This window comes from Mesoplodon densirostris, chromosome 5 (genome assembly GCF_025265405.1).
Source record: "Mesoplodon densirostris isolate mMesDen1 chromosome 5, mMesDen1 primary haplotype, whole genome shotgun sequence".
Classification (NCBI taxonomy): Eukaryota; Metazoa; Chordata; class Mammalia; order Artiodactyla; family Ziphiidae; genus Mesoplodon; species Mesoplodon densirostris.
In genome coordinates, this window is record NC_082665.1 from 56,545,489 (window position 1) to 56,572,470 (window position 26,982).

A 26,982-nucleotide genomic window follows, 5' to 3' on the forward strand; every position below is an offset into this window, starting at 1 on the left:
TCTCTATTAGTACTTAAAAAGCTTTTTCATTCCCTTTTTACAGCTCCATTGTATTCTTTCCCCACCTCCAGTTAGTTTTGAGATATAATTGTCATACATCATTAAGTTTAAGGTAATGGTTTGGCTTACATATATTGTGCAATGATTACCACAGTAAGTTTAGTTATCAGCCATTGTCTCATATAGATACAATAAAAAAAGAAAAAAGTTTTTCCTTGTAATGAGAACTCCTAGGATCTACTCTCTTAATAACTTTCATATATATATCATACAGTGTTTTCTATAGTTAACTATGCCCAAAGGTTTCCTTGAGCTCCCTCCCTCTGACCCCTCCCTACACCTCTTCCTACCCCCATCCCATCCATGGGCAACCACAGATCTGCTTTCTCTCAGCATAGATCATCTGCATTTTCTAGAATTTTATCTTAAGTGGAATCATAAATCTTTTTCATCTGGTTTCTTTCACTAGGAACGATTATTTTGAAATTAATCCATATTGCTTTGTGGATCAATAGTTCATTCCCTTTTATTGCTGAGTTGCTTTCCACTGAATGGACATACCACAATTTGTCCTTTCACCTATTGATAGTCACTTGGGTGACTTCCAGTGTTTGGCTATTACATACAAAACTACTATGAATCAAGACAGTATGGTACTGGAACAAAAACAGAAATATAGTTCAATGGAACAGGATAGAAAGCCCAGAGATAAAGCCATGCACATATGGTCAACTTATCTTTGACAAAGGAGGCAAGAATATACAGTGGAGAAAAGACAGCCTCTTCAATAAGTGGCGCTGGGAAAACTGGACAGTTACATGTAAAAGAATGAAATTAGAACACTCCCTAACACCATACACAAAAATAAACTCAAAATGGATTAAAGACCTAAATGTAAGGCCAGACACCATCAAACTCTTAGAGGAAAACATTGGCAGAACACTCTATGACATAAATCACAGCAAGATCCTTTTTGACCCACCTCCTAGAGAAATGGAAATAAAGACAAAAACAAACACATGGGACCTAATGAAACTTAAAAGCTTTTGCACAGCAAAGGAAACCATAAACAAGACCAAAAGACAACCCTCAGAATGGAAGAAAATATTTGCAAATGAAGCAACTGACAAAGGATTAACCTCCAAAACATACAAGCAACTCATGCAGCTCAACACCAAAAAAACAAACAGTCCAATCCAAAAATGGGCAGAAGACCTAAATAGACGTTTCTCCAAAGAAGATATACAGATTGCCAACAAACATATGAAAGAATGCTCAACATCACTAATCATTAGAGAAATGCAAATCAAAACTACAATGAGGTATCACCTCACACCAGTCAGAATGGCCATCATCAAAAAATCTACAAACAGTAAATGCTGGAGAGGGTGTGGAGAAAAGGGAACCCTCTTGCACTGTTGGTGGGAATGTAAATCGATACAGCCACTATGGAGAATAGTATGGAGGTTCCTTAGAAACTACAAATAGAACTACCATACGACCCAGCCATCCCACTACTGGGCATATACCCTGAGAAAACCATAATTCAAAAAGAGTCATGTACCAAAATGTTCATTGCAGCTCTATTTACAATAGCCAGGACATGGAAGCAACCTAAGTGTCCATCAACAGATGAATGGATAAAGAAGATGTGGCACATATATACAATGGAATATTACTCAGCCATAAAAAGGAATGAAACTGAGTTATTTGTAGTGAGGTGGATGGACCTAGAGACTGTCATACAGAGTGAAGTAAGTCAGAAAGAGAAAAACAAATACCATATGCTAACACATATATATGGAATCTAAAAAAGAAAATGGTCAGAAGAACCTAGGGGCAAGACAGGAATAAAGACGCAGACCTACTAGAGAATGCACTTGAGGATACGGGGAGGGGGAAGGGTAAGCTGGGACAAAGTGAGAGAGTGGCATGGACATATATACACTACCAAACGTAAAATAGATAGCTAGTGGGAAGCAGCCACATAGCACAGGGAGATCAGCTAGGTGGTTTGTGATCACATAGAGGGGTGGGATAGGGAAGGTGGGAGGGAGGGAGACGCAAGAGGGAAGAGATATGGGAACATATGTATATGTATAACAGATTTACTTTGTTATAAAGCAGAAACTAACACACCATTGTAAAGCAATTACACTCCAATAAAGATGTTAAAAAAAAAAAAGAAGCAACTGGAGATGAAGAAAACGAAATCCAACACCACATGAAGGATTAGGGAGCATGTGAAATGTGATACACACAAGATGCAAACATTAAAACTGACTCAAATATAAGGATTATCTCACTGAGAAAGAAGAAAACTAAAGAATATGTTGTTGTTGTTTTTTTAAATAGCCTCCAGAGATGGTAGGCCTTGGAGAAAAAGGAATATTAAAAAGCATTCAATCAAGGATTAAGGGGAGATATACTACGTTCTTGGACTGGAAGAATGAACATTGTGAAAATGACTATACTACCCAAAGCAATCTACAGATTCAATGCAATCACTATCAAACTACTAATGGCATTTTTCACAGAAGTAGAACAAAAAATTTCACAAGTTGTATGGAGACACAGAAGACCGTGAATAGCCAAAGCAATCTTGAGACAGAAAAATGGAGCTGTAGGAATCAGACTCCCAGACTTCAGACTATACTACAAAGCTACAGTAATCAAGACAGTATGGTACTGGCACAAAAACAGAAATACAGATCAATGGAACAGGATAGAAAGCCCAGAGGTAAACCCACGCACATATGGTAACCTTATCTTTGATAAAGAAGGCAAAAATATACAATGGAGAAAAGACAGCCTCTTCAATAAGTGGTGCTGGGAAAACTGGACAGCTACATGTAAAAGAATGAAATTAGAACACTCTCTAACACCATACACAAAAATAAACTCAAAATGGATTAAAGGCCTAGATGTAAGGCCAGACACTATAAAACTCTTAGAGGAAAACATAGGCAGAACACTCTATGACATAAATCACAGCAAGATCCTTTCTGACCCACCTCCTAGAAAAATGGAAATAAAAACAAAAATAAACAAATGGGACCTAATGAAACTTAAAAGCTTTTGGACAGCAAAGGAAACCGTGAACAAGACCAAAAGACAACTCTCAGAATGGGAGAAAATATTTGCAAGTGAAGCAACTGACAAAGGATTTATCTCCAAAACATACAAGCAGCTCATGAAGCTCAACATCAAAAAAACAAACAACCCAATCCAAAAATGGGCAGAAGACCTAAATAGACGTTTCTCCAAAGAAGATATACAGACTACCAACAAACACATGAAAGGATGCTCAACATCATTAATCATTAGAGAAATGCAAATCAAAACTACAATGAGGTATCACCTCACACCAGTCAGAATGGCCATCATCAAAAAATCTACAAACAGTAAATCCTAGAGAGGGTGTGGAGAAAAGGGAACCCTCTTGCACTGTTGGTGGGAATGTAAATCGATACAGCCACTATGGAGAATAGTATGGAGGTTCCTTAGAAACTACAAATAGAACTACCATACGACCCAGCAATCCCACTACTAGGCATATACCCTGAGAAAACCATAATTCAAAGAGAGTCATGTACCAAAATGTTCACTGTAGCTCTATTTACAGTAGCCAGGAAATGGAAGCAACCTAAGTGACCCTCAACAGATGAATGGATAAAGAAGATGTGGCACATATATACAATGGAATATTACTCAGCCATATAAAATGAAATTGAGTTATTTGTAGTGAGGTGGATGGACCTAAAGACTGTCATACAGGGTGAAGGAAGTCAGAAAGAGAAAAACAAATACTGTATGCTAACATGTATATATGGAATCTAAAAAAAAAAAAAGGTTATGAAGAACCTAGGGGTAGGACAGGAATAAAGACACAGACCTACTAGAGAATGGACTTGAGGACATGGGGAGGGGGAAGGGTAAGGTGGGACAAAGTGAGAGAGTGGCATGGATATATACACACTACCAAATGTAAAATCGATAGCTAGTGGGAAGCAGCCACATAGCACAGGGAGATCAGCTTGGTGCTTTGTGACCACCTAGAGCGGTGGGATAGGGAGGGTGCAAGGGAAGGAGACGCACGATGGAAGAGATATGGGGATATGTGTATATGTATAGTTGGTTCACTTTGTTATAAAGCAGAAACTAACACACCATTGTAAAGCAATTATACTCCAATAAAAATGTTAAAAAAAACAAAAACAAAACAAAACAAAAAGAGTCATGTACCACAATGTTCACTGCAGCTCTGTTTACAATAGCCAGGACATGGAAGCAACCTAAGTGTCCATCGACAGATGAATGGATGAAGATGTGACACATATATACAATGGAATATTACTCAGCCATAAAAAGAAACGAAGTTGAGTTACTTGTAGTTATTTAGTTAGTTGTAGTATTTTTCCAATGTAAAATAGCTAGCTAGTGGGAAGCAGTCACATAGCACAGGGAGATCAGCTCGGTGCTTTGTAACCACCCAGAGGGGTGTGATAGGGAGGGTGGGAGGGAGGGAGACATAAGAGGGAGGAGATATGGGGATATATGTATATGTATAGCTGATTCACTTTGTTATACAGCAGAAACTAACACAGCATTGTAAAGCAATTATACTCCAATAATGATGTTAAAAAAATAAAAATAGGACTTCCGGGTAAGATGGCGGAAGAGTAAGACGCGGAGATCACCTTCCTCCCCACAGATACACCAGAAATACAGCTACACGTGCAACAACTCCTACAGAACACCTACTGAACGCTGGCAGAAGACCCCAGACCTCCCAAAAGGCTCGCCCCGCACTCCGTGCCCCTCCCTCCCGCCCGGCCTGAGTGAGCCAGAGTCCCCGAAGAGGCTGCTCCTTTAACCCTGTCCTGTCTGAGCGAAGAACAGACGCCCTCCGGCGACCTACACGCAGAGGCGGGGCCAAATCCAAAGCTGAGACCCAGGAGCTGTGAGAACAAAGAAGAGAAAGGGAAACCTCTCCCAGCAGCCTCAGAAGCAGCGGATTAAAGCTCCACAATCAACTTGATGTACCCTGCATCTGTGGAATACATGAATAGACAACAAATCATCCCAAATTGAGTAGCCAGGAGTCAGTGCTGTGCCTCTGAGGTGGGAGAGCGAACTTCAGGACACTGGTCCACAAGAGACCTCCCAGCTCCACATAATATCAAACGGCGAAAATCTTCCAGAGATCTCCATCTCAACACCAGCACCCAGCTTCACTCAACGACCAGCAAGCTACAGTGCTGGACACCCTATGCCAAACAACTAGCAAGACAGGAACACAACACCACCCATTAGCAGAGAGGCTGCCTCAAATCATAAAAAGTCCGCAAACACCCCAAAACACACCACCAGACGTGGACCTGCCCACCAGAAAGACAAGATCCAGCCTCATCCACTAGAACACAGGCACTAGTCCCCTCCACCAGGAAGCCTACACAACCCACTAAACCAACCTTAGCCACTGGGGACAGACACCAAAAACAACGGGAACTACGAACCTGCAGCCTGCAAAAAGGAGACCCCAAACACAGTAACATAAGCAAAATGAGAAGACAGAAAAACACACAGCAGGAGAAGGAGCAAGATAAAAACCCACCAGACCTAACAAATGAAGAGGTAATAGGCAGTCTATCTGAAAAAGAATTCAGAATAATGATGGTAAAGATGATCCAAAATCTTGGAAATAGAATAGACAAAATGCAAGAAACAGTTAACAAGGACCTAGAAGAACTAAAGACGAATCAAGCATCGATTAAAAACACAATAAATGAAATAAAAAATACTCTAGATGGGATCAATAGCAGAATAACTGAGGCAGAAGAACGGATAAGTGAGGTGGAAGATAAAATAGTGGAAATAACTGCTGCACAGCAAAATAAAGAAAAAAGAATGAAAAGAACAGAGGACAGTCTCAGAGACCTCTGGGACAACATTAAACGCACCAACATTCGAATTATAGGGGTTCCAGAAGAAGAAGAGAAAAAGAAAGGGACTGAGAAAATATTTGAAGAGATTATAGTTGAAAACTTCCCTAATATGGGAAAGGAAATAGTTAATCAAGTCCAGGAGGCACAGAGAGTCCCATACAGAATAAATCCAAGGAGAAATACACCAAGACACATATTAATCAAACTGTCAAAAATTAAACACAAAGAAATCATATTAAAAGCAGCAAGGCAAAAACAACAAATAACACACAAGGGAATCCCCATCAGGATAACAGCTGATCTCTCAGCAGAAACTCTACAAGCCAGAAGGGAGTGGCAGGACATACTTAAAGTGATGAAGGAGAAAAACCTGCAACCAAGATTACTCTACCCAGCAAGGATCTCATTCAGATTTGATGGAGAAATTAAAACCTTTACAGACAAGCAAAAGCTGAGAGAGTTCAGCACCACCAAACCAGCTTTACAACAAATGCTAAAGGAACTTCTCTAGGCAAGAAACACAACAGAAGGAAAAGAACTACAATAACGAACCCAAAACAATTAAGAAAATGGGAATAGGAACATACATATCAATAATTACCTTAAATGTAAATGGACTAAATGCTCCCACCAAAAGACACAGACTGGCTGAATGGATACAAAAACAAGACCCATATATATGCTGTCTACAAGAGACCCACTTCAGACCTAGAGATACATACAGACTGAAAGTAAGGGGATGGAAAAAGATATTCCATGCAAATGGAAACCAAAAGAAAGCTGGAGTAGCAATTCTCATATCAGACAAAATAGACTTTAAAATAAAGACTACTAGAAGAGACAAAGAAGGACACTACATAATGATCAAGGGATCAATCCAAGAAGAAGATATAACAATTGTAAATATTTATGCACCCAACATAGGAGCACCTCAATACATAAGGGAAATATTAACAGCCATAAAAGGAGAAATCGACAGTAACACAATCATAGTAGGGGACTTTAACACCCCACTTTCACCAATGGACAGGTCATCCAAAAGGAAAATAAATAAGGAAACACAAACTTTAAATGATACATTAAACAAGATGGACTTAATTGATATTTATAGGACATTCCATCCAAAAACAACAGAATACACATTTTTCTCAAGTGCTCATGGAACATTCTCCAGGATAGATCATATCTTGGGTCACAAATCAAGCCTTGGTAAATTTAAGAAAATTGAAATTGTATCAAGTATCTTTTCCGACCACAATGCTATGAGACTAGATATCAATTACAGGAAAAGAGCTGTAAAACATACAAACACATGGAGGCTAAACAATACACTACTTAATAACGAAGTGATCACTGAAGAAATCAAAGAGGAAATTAAAAAATACCTAGAAACAAATGACAATGGAGACACGACGACCCAAAACCTATGGGATGCAGCAAAAGCAGTTCTAAGAGGGAAGTTTATGGCAATACAATCCCACCTTAAGAAACAGGAAATATCTCGAATAAACAACCTAACCTTGCACCTAAAGCAATTAGAGAAAGAAGAACAAAAACATCCCAAAGTTAGCAGAAGGAAAGAAATCATAAAAATCAGATCAGAAATAAATGAAAAAGAAATGAAGGAAACGATAGCAAAGATCAATAAAACTAAAAGCTGGTTCTTTGAGAAGATAAACAAAATTGATAAACCATTAGCCAGACTCATCAAGAAAAAAAGGGAGAAGACTCAAATCAATAGAATTAGAAATGAAAAAGGAGAAGTAACAACTGACACTGCAGAAATACAAAAGATCATGAGAGATTACTATAAGCAACTCTATGCCAATAAAATGGACAACCTGGAAGAAATGGACAAATTCTTAGAAATGCACAACCTGCCAAGACTGAATCAGGAAGAAATAGAAAATATGAACAGACCAATCACAAGCACTGAAATTGAAACTGTGATTAAAAATCTTCCAACAAACAAAAGCCCAGGACCAGATGGCTTCACAGGCGAATTCTATCAAGCATTTAGAGAAGAGCTAACACCTATCCTTCTGAAACTCTTCCAAAATATAGCAGAGGGAGGAACACTCCCAAACTCATTCTACGAGGCCACCATCACCTTGATACCAAAACCAGACAAGGATGTCACAAAGAAAGAAAACTACAGGCCAATATCACTGATGAACATAGATGCAAAAATCCTCAACAAAATACTAGCAAACAGAATCCAACAGCACATTAAAAGGATCATACACCATGATCAAGTGGGGTTTATTCCAGGAATGCAAGGATTCTTCAATATACGCAAATCAATCAATGTGATACACCATATTAACAAGTTGAAGGAGAAAAACCATATGATCATCTCAATAGATGCAGAGAAAGCTTTTGACAAAATTCAACACCCATTTATGATAAAAACCCTGCAGAAAGTAGGCATAGAGGGAACTTTCCTCAACATAATAAAGGCCATATATGACAAACCCACAGCCAGCATCGTCCTCAATGGTGAAAAACTGAAACCATTTCCACTAAGATCAGGAACAAGACAAGGTTGCCCACTCTCACCACTCTTATTCAACATAGTTTTGGAAGTTTTAGCCACAGCAATCAGAGAAGAAAAGGAAATAAAAGGAATCCAAATGGGAAAAGAAGAAGTAAAGCTGTCACTGTTTGCAGATGACATGATACTATACATAGAGAATCCTAAAGATGCTACCAGAAAACTACTAGAGCTAATCAATGAATTTGGTAAAGTTGCAGGATACAAAATTAATGCACAGAAATCTCTGGCATTCCTATATACTAATGATGAAAAATCTGAAAGTGAAATCAAGGAAACACTCCCATTTACCATTGCAACAAAAAGAATAAAATATCTAGGAATAAACCTACCTAAGGAGACAAAAGACCTGTATGCAGAAAATTATAAGACACTGATGAAAGAAATTAAAGATGATACAAATAGATGGAGAGATGTACCATGTTCTTGGATTGGAAGAATCAACATTGTGAAAATGACTCTACTACCCAAAGCAATCTACAGATTCAATGCAATACCTATCAAACTACCAATGGCATTTTTCACAGAACTAGAACAAAAAATTTCACAATTTGTATGGAAACACAAAAGACCCCGAATAGCCAAAGCAATCTTGAGAACGAAAAATGGAGCTGGAGGAATCAGGCTCCCTGACTTCAGACTGTACTACAAAGCTACAGTAATCAAGACAGTATGGTACTGGCACAAAAACAGAAAGATAGATCAATGGAACAGGATAGAAAGCCCAGAGATAAACCCACGGACATATGGTCACCTTATCTTTGATAAAGGAGGCAGGAATGTACAGTGGAGAAAGGACAGTCTCTTCAATAAGTGGTGCTGGGAAAACTGGACAGGGACATGTAAAAGTATGAGATTAGATCACTCCCTAACACCATACACAAAAATTAGCTCAAAATGGATTAAAGACCTAAATGTAAGGCCAGACACTATCAAACTCCTAGAGGAAAACATAGGCAGAACACTCTATGACATAAATCACAGCAAGATCCTTTTTGACCCACCTCCTAGAGAAATGGAAATAAAGACAAAAATAAACACATGGGACCTAATGAAACTTCAAAGCTTTTGCACAGCAAAGGAAACCATAAACAAGACCAAAAGACAACCCTCAGAATGGGAGAAAATATTTGCAAATGAAGCAACTGACAAAGGATTAATCTCCAAAATTTATAAGCAGCTCATGCAGCTCAATAGCAAAAAAACAAACAACCCAATCCAAAAATGGGCAGAAGACCTAAATAGACATTTCTCCACAGAAGATATACAGACCGCCAACAAACACATGAAAGGATGCTCAACATCTTTACTCATTAGAGAAATGCAAATCAAAACTACAATGAGATATCATCTCACACCAGTCAGAATGGCCATCATCAAAAAATCTAGAAACAATAAATGCTGGAGAGGGTGTGGAAAAAAGGGAACACTCTTGCACTGCTGGTGGGAATGTGAATTGGTACAGCCACTATGGAGAACAGTATGGAGGTTCCTTAAAAAACTACAAATAGAACTACCATATGACCCAGCAATCCCACTACTGGGCATATACCCTGAGAAAACCATAATTCAAAAAGAGACATGTACCAAAATGTTCATAGCAGCCCTATTTACAATAGCCCGGAGATGGAAACAACCTAAGTGTCCATCATCGGATGAATGGATAAAGAAGATGTGGCACATATATACAATGGAATATTACTCAGCCATAAAAAGAAATGAAATTGAGCTATTTGTAATGAGGTGGATGGACCTAGAGTCTGTCATACAGAGTGAAGTAAGTCAGAAAGAGAAAGACAAATACTGTATGCTGACACATATATATGGAATTTAAGAAAAAATGTCATCAAGAACATAGGGGTAAGACAGGAATAAAGACACAGACCTACTAGAGCATGGACTTGAGGATATGGGGAGGGGGAAGGGTAAGCTGTGACAAAGTGAAAGAGCGGCATGGACATATATACACTACCAAATGTAAGGTAGATAGCTAGTGGGAAGCAGCCGCATAGCACAGGGAGATCAGCTCGGTTCTTTGTGACCGCCTGGAGGGGTGGGATAGGGAGGGTGGGAGGGAGACGCAAAAGGGAGGGGATATGGGAACATATGTATATGTATAACTGATTAAATTTGTAAAAAAAAAAAAAAAAAAAAATAAAAAAAAATAAAAAAAATAAAAATAAAGTAAAACCCTAACTGATTTTCGAAGAGAAGCCCAATTATAATAAAAATTCAATTTTATTACTGTAATAAAATCTGACACCCCCCCAAAAAAAAAGGATTAAGGGAGTAGGAGGAGGAAGAAGTTAGGAAAACAGATCAAACTGTTATAACCCTGAGCCACAGCAGATGAGGTGATCTTGGAGATTATACGACAGTATAGATGAAATAATCAGGAGTGGTCAGATTCAATATAAATCTGAAAAGTAATCAATACTCTTATCATTTCACTTGAAATTGCACACCTTTGGTACAAGAGCCAGAGTGACATGTGCCTGAAACTTGGAAGAGAGGGAAATGAAATGCCCTAATATGAAAAAAAAATCCTTTCCAAAGGCAGACTGACAGACATTAACAATACACAATAGAAAGAACGTGCTGACCGGAATAGAGATGTTCTCCATATAATGTGAGAAAAACACTCTCAGAAGAGCACAGGGAGGCACAGGATGAGGGTGCTGGGCCAGTGCCCTTTTAATGTCACAGTTGCAGTTGGTAACATCAACCCTGTCATCCCATGTAGGGAGATGGACACGGCGTGCTGTCTTAGCTGGAAGCCCTTTAAATATTCAGGCACATAGCTCACCAGCACCATCAGACTGTAACTGGCCAACCCATGCAGACTGGTATAAAGGGAAAGAATACACGACGAAAGTCAGAATGTATCTTGCAAGTGGACTGAGGCTGGATTTATCTTTTAAATGATTAAACTGCTGTTATGATATAATACAACAGTCTTGGGAGTTTGGATAATGTGAAGTCATTCCTGTGAGACGGCCTTTCTTTGTGGAGCTGAACATATATTTTGGAGCCTATTACATCTGAAAATAAGATCCTGGGCTGCAGTAAATTCACCAAAATAATAAAAACCACCTAATTGCAGCAGGTGGTGGGTAGCCAATTGCTCTTCCTTACGTGATAACCTCTTGCAGCCCTGCATATCCTCCTTCTTTAAATTTGACAGGTGCAGGGTCAGAATTAAAGCACATGCACACACACATACACAACACAAGCACCACAGTTAGACGATAACTGTGGAGGAGCCCAGGGGTTAAGAACAATATTTTATTAATTTCTGAGTTTAAGAAGTCCAGGCAGACAAGCATTCAGAAGCAATTATTTCCTACTTGAACTGCTGCAACCGCAGCCAAACAGAAAAATTAATGGGCATTACTGGATAATGTACAGTATTTATCCAAATTAATTAGATCCCATGAATTTGAAAACAGACTTCCTGTCAGGATCACAGAACACAAATAAATCATGCCACACACATTCACACAAGTAACATAAGAACTTGGGAAATATTACATAAAAAGACAGCAAAAATTTTAATATAAATGTCATACCTAATTTGTGAAAAAGCACTTGCTAAAAGCTGCATGCAAAGCTTAGGTAGGTGACAAAGCAATGGCTACATGAAAAACACACAAAGACTTTGACGATTCTGCAAAGCAGGTCATGACTAGTAATATTCACAGGTACAGTTATATCACTTTGGCTTCAAAGAGGTAAAGAGGTTGAGTTATTGACAACACCAGTTGTAGTCTTCTTTTCTGGCCTCTGGTTAAAGTTTGACCCTTTTCCTTTTGAAAACATGTTGGTGCTCACTTTCTTCACATTCTGGATTAACTGTCAATAAATTCTCATTCACAAATCACTCCTAGAGCTTTTCAACATCCCTTCAGATACCTTCTTAAAACAATTATAATGATGGATGAAATGATATAATGGTTGGGAGTAATAAGGGTGGCAAGGGAGGGGGAGGATACAGATGAAACAAGACCAGCCATGAGTTGATAATTGCTGGAGCTGGGAAATGGGCTCATTCAGGTTGACTCTGCTATGTCTGAAATGTTCCATAATGAAAACTTTTAAAAATAAAACCTCCATTATTGTTATATCATGTACCTTGTGACAATATTGTTTTGCTGAAGAGCACATAAATTAGGCTAAAGTCAGAAGACATTATGCTCCTCATTGGCTCATTTATAATTGAAACTTAATCCACAATCCTAAATAGCATTTTGAGGTAATTTACCTAAAGACATGTATAATGACACAGGCCTTTTTCTAAATACTCTCACTTATATTATTGTGTCAGAAAATAGCAAACATCATGGCAACTATAGTTATTCTTATTTCAATTGAAATTCAGTTATAAGCTTCTTGGCAATTGAGGTTTAAAGGGAAATACAGTGAGTAATAAAATTCATATTCCGATAAAAGAAAATATGAAATTGATTTTTTCCTGATATTAAATTTAAACATTCAAATGAACCTTCTTATTATAACACAAAGGGCTCTCTATAACATAATGGACAGTGTCTTTTTTTTTTTTTTTTTTTTTTTTTGCTGTACGCGGGCCTCTCACTGCTGTGGCCTCTCCCGTCGCGGAGCACAGGCTCCGGACGCACAGGCTCCGCGGCCATGGCTCGCGGGCCCAGCCGCTCCGCGGCACGTGGGATCCTCCGGGATCGGGGCACGAACCCGTGTCCCCTGCACCGGCAGGCGGACTCTCAACCACTGTGCCACCAGGGAAGCCCTGGACAGTGTCTTTAACAAGGCTTCACAGATGAAGTGTTCCTCATATTCCTTGAGTCGATTCTTCCTATACGCTAAGGGCTTTTACACTTGGTTCAATGAGGGAAGGCAACTCTGCTGGGGTCTAGGGTATGGTAGTCCAGATATGTAGGTCTTTGAAATTGACTACCAAGTTAGAATCAGGGATACACAATCTACAGAAGTAAATGGAAAGTATGTCCATATTTCTTGGAAAGACTTCTCTTAGCAGGACTTATGGCAGTGGCCTAACTTAAGTCAGATTACAATTATATTTTCTGGTGAGCATCCACACTGTGAATTACAGAAAGGTTCAGATGCTTTGGATTTGGGCATGCAGGTTTTGAGATGAACTTTCAGTTTTATATATACACACACATACACATTAACATAATATTAAAACTTTCTCACCCTGATAAATAAAATGAAAAGCATTATGGACTAGTGGTCAGGAGGTATAAGTCCCAGATGTGTTTTTACTAGTTTCTGTAGCTTTGGGCAAGCAACAAACTTTCTGAGTCTTGTTTCTTCACCTAAAAACTAGGTTATTCAATTAAACGTTTCAGTTACTTGAGGCACTAATGTGAAATGCTTCTTGGATTCCTCTCATCTTTATGGATGTGAATGAATTTCAAGGTGTCATTTAGTCAGTAAAGTTTATCTCACCTGGATTATATCCAAGTTGCTGTTGCTGGTTTCAGTTTCAATCAGAGCCTCACATTCCTGCACAGGGTTTTGTCTCTGCTTCCTCTTCATTTCCCAGGAAGAGGCCTATAGCAAGGTATTAACAAAAAATATACAAGGATTAGTAACAATCAATGGTACACATTAAACCACCTTCGCTCTTTCCTTTTTCAGCCTCTAGTAACTGCTCACTTCTGTAGGATAAACAGAGGAAACTCATTTTTTGATCTTTGCCTTCAAGAAGTATGACTTAGATATGCACATGTGAAGGCTAAATAATAGAAAACAACAACAAAATAATATTATAATGCAAGTTAAGTATGAAATGTGTGGTGTAGATTATGGTGCTCAATGGTGAATCAAAGGGCTTATAGTATTTTGCAAAGAATCTGCATGAATTACTGTCTATATACTGAATATATAATGTCTCATATGGATATATACATTGTTCTTAAAATTTATGCCGATGTCTCTGGGGGAAATAAGATATATATTCATTTCAAAGTATCTATGATGGCTTTCTTTTATTTTATTATTTTTTAAAATAAATTTATTTTATTTATTTATTTATTTTTGACCGCGTTGGGTCTTCGTTGCTGTGAGCAGGCTTTCTCTAGTTGCAGTGAGCAGGGGCTACTCTTCATTGCAGTGTGCAGGCTTCTCACTGCAATGGCTTCTCTTGTTGCAGAGCACAGGCTCTAGGAGCATGGGCTTCCGCAGTTGTGGCACACAGGCTCAGTAGTTGTGGCTTGCAGGCTCTAGAGCACAGGCTCAGTAGTTGTGCGCACAGGCTTAGTTGCTCCACGGCATGTGGGATCTTCCTGGACCAGGGCTTGAACCCGTGTCCCCTGCATTGGCAGGCAGATTCTTAACCACTGTGCCACCAGGGAAGTCCCTATTATATTGTTCTTAATCAGTAGATACTGAATATGCCTAGTATCATGTGAGATGTCTGCAGTCATTAAAAAAAAATTTGACAGTTTCAACATACATTTTATAAAATATTGGCTATATTCCCAGTATTGTACAATATATCCTTGTAACTTATTTTATACATAGTGATTTGTACCTCTTAATTCCCTACACCTATATTGCCCCCCTCTCCCTTTCCCCACTGATAACCACTAGCTTGTTCTCTATAGCTGTGAGTCTGCTTCTTTTTTGTTATATTCACTAGTTTGTTGTATTGTTTGATTCCACATGTAAGTGATATCATACAGTATTTGTCTTTCTCTGTCTGCCTTATTTCACTAAGCATAATGCCCTCAAAGTCCATCCATGTTGCTGCAAATGGCAAAATTTCATTCTTTTTTATGGCAGAGTAGTATTCCATTGTATATATATGAACCAGCTCCTCTTTAGCCATTCATCTGTTGATGGACACTTAGGTTGCTTCCATATCTTGGCAATTGTAAATAATGCTGCTATGAACATTGGGGTGGCTTGTATCTTTTCAAAGTAGTGTTTTTGGTTTTTTTCGAATATATATCCAGGAGTGGAACTGCTGGGTCATGGGGTAGTTCTATTTTTAGTTTTTTGAGAAACCTCCATACTGTTTTCCACAGTGAATGCACCAATTTACATTCTCACCAACAGTGTACAAGCATTCCCTTTTCTCACCAACATTTGTTATTTGTGGGTTTTTTTTTTTGATGACAGCCATTCTGACAGGTGTAAGGTGATATCTCATTATGGTTTTGATTTGCATTTCCCTAATATTTAGTGATACTGAGCATATTTTCATGTACCTTTTGGCTTTCTGTATGTCTACTGTGGAGAAATGTAAACAGTAGTTAGATCTTCTGCCATTTTTTGACTGGGTTATTTGTTTTTTTGATATTGAGCTGTATAAGCTGTTTTTATATTTTGGAGATTAATCCCTTGTTGGTTGCATCATTTGCAAATATTTTCTCCCATTCTGTAGGACGTCCTTTCATTTTGTTTACTGTTTCCTTTGCTGTGCAAAAGATTTTAAGTTTAATTAGGCTCCATTTATTTATTTTTGCTTTTGTTTCCATTATTATAGGGGACAGATCCAAAAAAATATTGCTGTGATTTATGCCAAAGAGTGTTCTGCCTATGTTTTCCTCTAGGATTTTTATAGTATCAGTCTTACATTTAGGTATTTAATCATTTTGAGTTTATTTTATTATCAATTACAAGGAAAAAACTGCAAAAAACAGAAACACGTGGAGGTTAAACAATATGCTACTAAATGGCTAGTGGATCACTGAAGAAATCAAAGAGGAAAACAAAAATACCTAGAGATAAATGAAAACAAAAACACAATGATCCAAAACCTATGGGACACAGAAAAAGGAGCTCTAGGAGGGAAGTTTATAGCAATACAAGCTTACCTCAGGAAACAAGAGAAATCTCAAGTAACCTGACTTTCCACCTAAGGGAACTAGAGAAAGAAGAACCAACCAACCCAAGTTTAATAGAAGAAAAGAAACCATAAAGATCAGAGCAGAAATAAATGAAATAGAGACTAAAAGAAAAAAAAATAGAAAAGATAAATGAAACTAAAAGCTGGTTCTTTGAAAAGATAAACAAAACTGATAAACCTTTAGCCAGACTCATCAAGAAAAAAAGGGAGAGGGCCCAAATCAAAAAAATCCAAAATGAAAAAGGAGAAATTAAATGGACACCACAGAAATACAAAGGATTATGAGACTACTACAAACAACTATATACCATTAAAATGAACAACCTAGAAAAAATGGACAAATTCTTAGAAAGGTACAATCTCCCAAGACTGAACCAGGAAGAAATAGAAAATATGAACAGAGCAATTACCAGTACTGAAATTGAATCAGTAATTTAAAAAACTCCCAGCAAACAAAAGTCCAGGAACAGATGGCTTCACAAGTGAATTCTATGGAACATTTAAAGAGTTAACACCTATCTTTCGAAACTATTCCAAAAAATTACAGAGGAAGGAACACTTCCAAACTCATTCTATGAGGTCAGCATCACCCTGACACCAAAACCAAAGATCTCACAAAATAAGAAAATTACAGTTCCATATTGCTGATGAACATAGATGCAAAAATCCTCAACAAAATACTAGCAAACCGAATCCACCAATAAATTAAAGGGATCATACACCATGATCAATGCGGATTTATCCCAGGGATGCAAGAATTTTCAATATCTGCAAATCAATCAACATGATACACCCCACATTAACAAATTGAAAACTAAAAACCATATGATCATCTCAATTGATGCAGGAAAAGCTTTGGATAAAATTCAACATCCACTTATGATAAAAACTCTCCAGAAAGTGGACATAGAGGGAACATATGTCAACATAATAAAGGCCATATATGACAGACACACAGGTAACATCCTCCTCAATGGTGAAAACCTGAAAGCATTTCCTCTTAGATCAGGAACAAGACAAGGGTGCCCACTCTCACCATTTTTATTCAACATAGGTTTTGGAAGTCCTAGCCACAGCAATCAGAGAAGAAAAAGAAATAAAAGGAATGCAAATTGGAAAGGAAGAAGTAAAACTCACTGTTTGCAGATGGCATGATACTATATATAGAAAATCCTAAAGACACCACCAGAAAATGACTAGAGCTCATCAATGAATTTGGTAAAGTTGCAGGATACAAAATTAATATACAGTAATCTGCTGCATTTCTATACACTAACAATGAAATATCAAAAAGAGAAATTAAGGAAACAATCCAACTTACCATCACATCAAAAAGAATAAAATACCTAGGAATAAACATACCTAAGGAGGCAAAAGGTCTGTACTCTGGAAACTATTAGACACTGATGAAAGAAACTGAAGATGACACAAACAAATGGAAAGATATATCGTGTCCTTGGATTGGAAGAATCAATACTGTTAAAATGACCATACTAACCAAGGCAATCTACAGATTCAATGCAATCCCTATCAAATTACCAATGGCATTTTCACAGAACTGGAACAAAAAATGTTTTAATTTGTATGGAAACACAAAAGACCCCAAATAGCCAAAACAATCTTGAGAAAGAACAAAGAGGCTAGATGAATCATGCTCCCTGACTCCAGACTGTACTACAAAGCTACAGTAATCAAAACAGTATGGTACTGGCACAAAAACAGACACATAGATCAATGCAACAGGATAGAAAGCCCAGAAATAAACCCACACATTTATGGTCAATTACCAACAAAGGAGGCAAGAATATACAATAGAGAAAAGGCAGTCTCTTCAATGAGTGGTGCTGGGAAAACTGGACAGCTACATGTAAAGGAATGAAATTAAAACATTCTCTAACAACATATACAAAAATAAATTCAAATGGATTAAAGACCTAAATGCAGTCACTTTTTGATATTGGAAAGTGTCTCTTCATACTTGAAAAGGTGAGAAACCACTGGAATGAAAAATTTATGATACAGGGAAAGGTCTCCTTTGATTGGAATGGCTAGAGGTAGACTCAACTTCTTGAGGGCAAAAACTGTCTTATTTATCTCTGAGTCCACAGCACCCAGCCCAGAGGAAATGCTTAATAAACGTTTGTTGAGTGAAATGAATTAATCAAGGAAACTGAGGGAAAATTCAAAGGAATTAAAAGTTGCAGATGTAGGAAACAAATATATTATTTTGATTGGGATCCCCATTCAGGAAATGGTGTGTGTGGGGGAGGTTAGGATAAAAAAAGTGGAATCTTCTGAGAAATTCAAGTATGTGATAAAACAGTTCTCTAGGAAGAACAATTAATTAATTACCTATATTAAGAGAGCTGAATTGTGGTATATATAAGGTAAAACACTGGCTAATTCCAGAGCCATTTTTATCAAGCTTTTGGAACACATGATAAGATTTAGTTGGAGTGTTTAGCCTGTCTTCCTAATTCCATCTACTTAGGCTAATATCAAAATTAATCACACTTCCTGTACTTCCTCTGTCTGGAAGTGGTAATGCCTATTGTTGTGTTAACCGGATAGGAGATTAGAATGTACTGCAAATAATCCTCAAGTAATCAAAAGCCTTTTGAATTGCAGTTTAAACCTGACTAAATTCATTTTTCAAGTTCTTATCAAAAATTTCAGTCTCCTGATCTATCCACTTCACTTCCAGATTTTCTTAGTATAGACTATCTTCTGAGGTAAACCTATCTTCCCAAGAGTTGACATACAACATGTCTTCATTTCTTTACCTTCCACTTGCTAATCAATCCATTCTAATCTGGTTTCTATTCTCTCCAGTCCAACAACAATAAAATTGTTCCTGTGATCATCCCAATTACTGCTAAGTCACTAAGTCAATGGACTTTTTAGGCCTTTGCCTGCTTGAGTTAGCCTCTCAACAGAATTCAGCTTCTCTGACCATCTACACCCAATATCTCAACAAACAGGTCAGTGATCCCTCCCCAAGGCAAACACACAAGGAACAAAGTATCCACTCCTCTTCACTCCACAGGATCACCCTCACCCACACCGTTATTTCCCCACAGGGCCATTGCAATAGCCTTTTAACTGCTCTACCCACATTCACTCTGCTCTCTACTAATCCATCTTTCATACTCAACCAAAGCAATCTTTTCTAAAGGAAAATATGATCACACCACTTCCCTGCTTAAAATCCTTCAGTGGTTTCCCATTGCTTTCAGGATAAATACAAAACCACTTATCAAAACCTATAGGCCTGCATGGTTCAGATCACTCCCCGCCCATCTCACACCACAGCCCCCTTTTCCCTCTCTGCCCCACCATAGCTTAGTTGTCTTCTTAAGTTACTTTGTATTACATGTTCCCTCATTAGCAAATGATGTTTGCATTGATTGGAAATGCTCTTCCTCTCCTCTTACCCACTTAGCTGGAATTCAATCCTAAAAGTTATATGTCATTGCTTTTTCAGGGAAGACTTCTCTGTCCTCCCAGAGTCAAATCTCCTATTACAAGGACTCATGCTACTATTTCATAAAAATTACCACAGTAGCAGTTCACATTTGTCTGTATAATCATTGGATTGTCTGTCTCCATCACTAGACTGTAAATTCAGTGGAGATTTGGGACCATATGTGATTTTGCTCATAGTTGAATCCCCTGTAGCTGGCTGGCATACTGAATGGCACATAATAGAAGATTTTATATATATACATATATATATTCACATATACATATGTGAATCTCCATATTTAAAGTCTAAAATGTGTTATTCTAACACCTGGGCTCACTTAAACTTTGTGATCACTTGTACGTTGTTTATGGAGCATGCAATCCACCCATAAAATAAGCCTACAAATCCCAAATCTTGAAATTCCACAGCTGATGAATGGAAATCAGGGGTTAAAGGAGATATAACTATAAAGTAATAGCAACTACTTTTTATACTATAAGCATGACGTTTTTTAGACATAGCAGAAGTTGAGTATCTGCTGAACAGATAAATTTTTACATTCAAATATGATACATAATTCAAAGTAAAATTCTGAAGATTGTAGACAGATTCAGCTTAGCTTCTTCTATAGTCTCAAGAAAAGACTTAGCGCCATAGTTTCAAAATTATAGGGGACTGGGTTTCAAATATTTTAAGAGAATGAGCTACCCAAAAATGAAAGGAGAAAGGCTGCCTTAGGAGGTAATGAGTCTCCATCACTAAAGATTTTCAAGAATCCATACCATTTTCCAAAGATATTACAAAGATATCTCACAAATGTGTGAGATATTTCTGTAATGTAACTATTATTCAGAATAATTTCTTCTGAAAGAACCATGCCTGAAATCTTGTCTCCCACCATGCTTAACACAGTATCTTACACAGGGCTCAGTGGATATTTGCTAATCAAATTAGTTTCCTGCTTTCAGAACCTTTGGTAACTCATTTGAATATTTTCCATGTGCCCTATATTCACCCTTTAAAGGTGAATTTAATTTTTGGAAACAGTAAAAAGACATTAGAAGTCAAATTTGATTAAGAAGGCAGATAAACTAGGCAACAAATTTTGGCTTATAAAAGATTTTTTAAAAGGTAGTGAGATAATATCTGTAGTCATTTAACACTGAATCTGGCACAGGGTAAATGCCCACTCAGTTGTAAGTGTTGTTACTGTTATATACTGAATCTGAGGGCAGATTCTCAAACAGGGATTAAATAAGCATAACCTTGTAAGAATAAAAGTGTAATGATTCCTTTTAAAAGAAACAAACTCACTTAGATACGTGGAAATTCTAGGGTGGTACATTCATTAAAATCAAGCTCAGCACTTAGTTATATTATCAATATCACATCTCGTTTTTCCAGAAGTTTGACTACAGGGATAACTACGTATGTAAAATTTGGCTAAGCATTTTTGCTATAAAGCATTGAATGCAAAATCCTCAAGATTACAGGTTTATCCTATATAAATATTTCTCTCTTAAATACAGATTAAAATCTTTATCCCACAGAGGTGTTCTTTAGGAGCCCTTCAGTGCTGGTATTAGCGAACTGACTTTTGCTCCAAAAGAGAGAATATAGAAAAAAAAAAAATTGGGACCTTGTCCAGGAAACTCAGATTACAATGTGTATGCTATAATTAGAGTGCTTTAAAAATGTGAAAATGAAGCAAAACCCTTAAAGAATGCTATTCCTGGAAAAGTGAATTACTATACATTTTGTGAATAAGAGAAGAAAAAAAAAAAAAACACCTGGGACCTCTCAGCTAGTTTGACATTTTCCAGCAGGGCGGCTGGATGTCTCCACTGTTGAGGTTTCACTTTCTTCTGCATAGGCTCCTTCGTAATTTTAGTCTCTGAAACATACTCTACATCGGAATCGGCCTCTCCTGTGTTACTTTTCTGGCCTCTATGGTTGACCGAAAGCTCAAAGGATGAAAGAGACTCATGCTTCAAGTCATCACCAGAAGGCCTGATTCTCTGAATTTTCGTATTTCCCTTAAATAACAAAGAACATGCTTTTAATTTTTGGCAGCTGGCTTATTTATAATTAATTACCATTTCCCTTATAATCTTATGACATTAGATGATATTTATTTCTAATAACAATTTTAAAAATCAGAAGCTTAGAATTTTGGCAAATGTATGTTGCAAATACGTTGGCAAATATATACAGCTGTAATGGCCCATTCAGAATTTGATTTAGCAGAGCTTGGCTGAGTCAAGAATCTTTCTGATTTTAAGGATGCAAAAGACCCCAAATTGAGAATACACTGTGCTTCCTGACTTCCTCCCCAACAAAGACTTTCTTGCTTTTGGATCTCTGGTGCATATAGGTCAGTAATCTATTCATCTAAAGTTTGGCTGGGGTTTATCAATCCCACCATTTGCCTGTTAAGAAATGTGAAGAAACAAAATTATAAAGAGTCCTCCATAATTTTTTGTGTGTGATTGGTATAACTCTAAAGTTTCAAAAAATTTTAAATTTTAGATAATAACAGACATTTGAGGAATATAATATGACATTTAGCAGAAACAAGAAACAATGTAGGAATTACATACGCAACATATTTCTAGGCAAATATATATCCATAGACAAACACACATTCTCTCTGATTTTAAATGTATAATTTTATATAATACACAAATATATATTTTTCTATGAAATATATCTTGAAATATATTGGAAAGAATATACTGAAAAGATACAATTATAAATACATTAAAATATTTAAAATGGTCAATGTCTCCAGACAGTAAAACAATGGGTGATTTAAATTTTCTTATTTATATTTTATTATCTGAGTTTTTCCTAATAAACATGTATTACTCTAATAAGAAAAAAATGATGACAGTGAAAAAATACGTAACAGTGCTTCACTTTCTGAACATATTAAACCATGATGACATTTGGCCCTTGATAAGTCTTATCCTTCATATGGGAAATGTTACAAATGGCTCAATCCCACTTTAATTACTCACCTTAGGTGCTGAAATTTGGCAGGTGGTAGTGAACTCAGTGATCCTACTTGTTGGCATAAACTGAGGCTATTATGGAAAAAATCATTAGACAATGTAAGTAAAAATAACTTTCAATTGACATATTAAAATAATTCAATATTCTTCATTTCTTAAAGAAGTGCCAAGATCACATACTCTCACCAATCATTATTAAGGAGTCCCTTTCAGTTTAGACATAGAGCAATGATGTCTGACTGGTAGCGACTGGACAGTACAAGACAATCCAATGAAGTATTATAGATCAAATGTCTTATAAGTAATACAAGGGGCCACTGTGTTAAACACTGTCTCCACAGCCCTCATCTCCCCTCTCTGGAGACCCTTCGTCTCCACTTGTAGGTCCCAGCATCTGGAATAAATCTTGACCTTCAGCAACAGCTCTGTATAGTTCAGAGCTCTGGGCCTGAGCTTCAAGGGACTTTTGAGGATAGACTGGCCTTAGCTGTGTCCCTAATAACTGAGATGCTGCCTTACCTTCAGCAACCAACTCCTGCCTTGTACTCAGAGGCATAAGTAGAGAAAGCATTTGTTTTTCCTGAAAAACAAGCACCTTCTAAGCTAATATTTTGATGTGATAATTGTTACACTAAAATGATGAGATGTTAATGAAATATTCAAAGAGAAGATAAAGAGTAATGTGGGCCTTGCACCCCAGACCCAGGGTCACTCCCCTTGGAATGAGACCCTGGTTAGGGGATCTGCTTGCACCTCCTTTTTGGTGCACCCACTTTCTTTCACTGTACCACAGATGCCATCATGGTATCTAGCACAGTGTCCACACTCTCTAGGACAGAAAATTTACCTTGCTCTTGTTAAGTACCCTAACATCCAAACTGGAGTCCTGACTCCAGTTTGGGTTGGATGTTAAGGGTTGGAGCTGCTGAAAATTTTTCCAATGTGAATGGCCTGCATAGATGTTGAAATAGGGCCTTTTCCTCTGTCCTGAGATCCAAATGCCCCTTGGTGACATCTTATAAGTTGTAGGTACCTTTAAGGCAACCCTTCCAAACCTGAATTATTTCACCTGTGTACCTATACCCACCCCCCCCAACCTGTACCTCCTCGTGCAGTCCCTCTTTTGACTAGTAACATCACCAAACACACAGACATTCAAGCTAGGCTGTCCTGGGCTAATAATCACTCTCAGTCCACAGGTTTGCACTAGCCTCAAGTCACCTCCCTGTTTAAATGACTTTATCGGCTTTTGCTTGAACTATTTTCTATAACCTCCTCATTTTTTTGCTTCCAGTTCAGAGACTTCTCTAGACCTGTGCCACAACCCCTTTCTATACAATATTATTCACTTCATTAAAATAAGGAAGACAAGACAGAAGAAGAGGGGGAAAGAGAAGGGGGGGTGGAATTCTCAAACTTGGATGCATTTGCTTAGAATCACCTGGTGAGACTTTAAAAAAAAACTATTGATGCCAAGTCCTTACACCCTGACATTCTAATTCAATTATGTGGGGATGGGGCCTGGCATCGGTAGTTTTTAAAGCTCTCTGAGTGATTCTCATATGCAGTCAGGACTGAGACCACTAGCATAGAAGACAGAGTCTCATTTCTGTAGCATCTGCCACATGGTGTGGCACACAGACTACATGCAATTCAAGTTTATTAAATAAAGCCAAACAGCACCTAGAATGACATACAAACGGTTGCAACTAACTTTCTAAATTCTTCTTCTGAACCATTTTTCCCTCCATCTGACACCTTTTGTTGCCCTCATACACTAAATGCTCAGTCACATTTACTATTCCTCAGGTTCACTTTCATGTCACTGTGCCCTTGTATCACCCATTTCCTTTGCCTGGAATGACCTTTCTGATATTCTCCAGTTGTCGAATTTGACTCATCCTTCAAGTCTCAGTTCAAGTATTACCCACTGCGAATTCCTCCTCCTATTCCCCAAAGGAAAATTAATTGCTTTATCTTCTATACTCCCCTGACATTTTTCTGGATGTTTATATAGATATCTCTCACTATATATACAGATTCACATGGAAAAACATATATTGTTTGTTTGTTTGTTTGTTTTTGCGGTATGCGGGCCTCTCACTGTTGTGGTCTCTCCCGTTGTGGAGCACAGGCTCCAGACGCACAGGCTCAGCGGCCATGGCTCACAGGCCCAGCCGCTCCGCTGCATGTGGGATCTTCCCGGACTGGGGCATGAACCCGTGTCTCCTGTATCGGCAGGCGGACTCTCAACCACTGCGCCACCAGGGAAGCCCAGAAAAACATATATTTTTAAAAGTGTATTTTTAAGTCTCCTTATTACTCCATTCTCCATTTGTCCAGTTCATATTCCACTAACAAGTAACCACTGCTACTTATTGCTTGTTTATCTTTCCAGAGATTTGCTTATACATCATCTATAATACAAGCATATATACATAAGGTTTCCCCACTTTTCTGAGGTGGGGAAAAATGGTAGTATATTATACACACAGTCTGCATCTTTCTTTTTTACTTAAGGATATATCCTACAGATCTTTCTCTATTAGTACTTAAAAAGCTTTTTCATTCCCTTTTTACAGCTCCATTGTATTCTTTCCCCACCTCCAGTTAGTTTTGAGATATAATTGTCATACATCATTAAGTTTAAGGTAATGGTTTGGCTTACATATATTGTGCAATGATTACCACAGTAAGTTTAGTTATCAGCCATTGTCTCATATAGATACAATAAAAAAAGAAAAAAGTTTTTCCTTGTAATGAGAACTCCTAGGATCTACTCTCTTAATAACTTTCATATATATATCATACAGTGTTTTCTATAGTTAACTATGCCCAAAGGTTTCCTTGAGCTCCCTCCCTCTGACCCCTCCCTACACCTCTTCCTACCCCCATCCCATCCATGGGCAACCACAGATCTGCTTTCTCTCAGCATAGATCATCTGCATTTTCTAGAATTTTATCTTAAGTGGAATCATAAATCTTTTTCATCTGGTTTCTTTCACTAGGAACGATTATTTTGAAATTAATCCATATTGCTTTGTGGATCAATAGTTCATTCCCTTTTATTGCTGAGTTGCTTTCCACTGAATGGACATACCACAATTTGTCCTTTCACCTATTGATAGTCACTTGGGTGACTTCCAGTGTTTGGCTATTACATACAAAACTACTATGAATCAAGACAGTATGGTACTGGAACAAAAACAGAAATATAGTTCAATGGAACAGGATAGAAAGCCCAGAGATAAAGCCATGCACATATGGTCAACTTATCTTTGACAAAGGAGGCAAGAATATACAGTGGAGAAAAGACAGCCTCTTCAATAAGTGGCGCTGGGAAAACTGGACAGTTACATGTAAAAGAATGAAATTAGAACACTCCCTAACACCATACACAAAAATAAACTCAAAATGGATTAAAGACCTAAATGTAAGGCCAGACACCATCAAACTCTTAGAGGAAAACATTGGCAGAACACTCTATGACATAAATCACAGCAAGATCCTTTTTGACCCACCTCCTAGAGAAATGGAAATAAAGACAAAAACAAACACATGGGACCTAATGAAACTTAAAAGCTTTTGCACAGCAAAGGAAACCATAAACAAGACCAAAAGACAACCCTCAGAATGGAAGAAAATATTTGCAAATGAAGCAACTGACAAAGGATTAACCTCCAAAACATACAAGCAACTCATGCAGCTCAACACCAAAAAAACAAACAGTCCAATCCAAAAATGGGCAGAAGACCTAAATAGACGTTTCTCCAAAGAAGATATACAGATTGCCAACAAACATATGAAAGAATGCTCAACATCACTAATCATTAGAGAAATGCAAATCAAAACTACAATGAGGTATCACCTCACACCAGTCAGAATGGCCATCATCAAAAAATCTACAAACAGTAAATGCTGGAGAGGGTGTGGAGAAAAGGGAACCCTCTTGCACTGTTGGTGGGAATGTAAATCGATACAGCCACTATGGAGAATAGTATGGAGGTTCCTTAGAAACTACAAATAGAACTACCATACGACCCAGCCATCCCACTACTGGGCATATACCCTGAGAAAACCATAATTCAAAAAGAGTCATGTACCAAAATGTTCATTGCAGCTCTATTTACAATAGCCAGGACATG

The 26,982-nt window shown here is 37.7% G+C and overlaps 1 protein-coding gene across 1 annotated transcript in view; it reads right to left on the bottom strand.

Annotated features, from left to right (window-relative positions):
• Positions 1-26,982, bottom strand: part of MORC1 (MORC family CW-type zinc finger 1) — a 217,545-nt gene that overhangs the window by 65,641 nt on the left and 124,922 nt on the right. Inside the window, 3 exon segments of the mRNA XM_060099828.1 lie at positions 13,951-14,055; positions 21,614-21,859; positions 22,844-22,909. Of these exon segments, the coding sequence (XP_059955811.1) occupies positions 13,951-14,055; positions 21,614-21,859; positions 22,844-22,909 (417 nt within the window).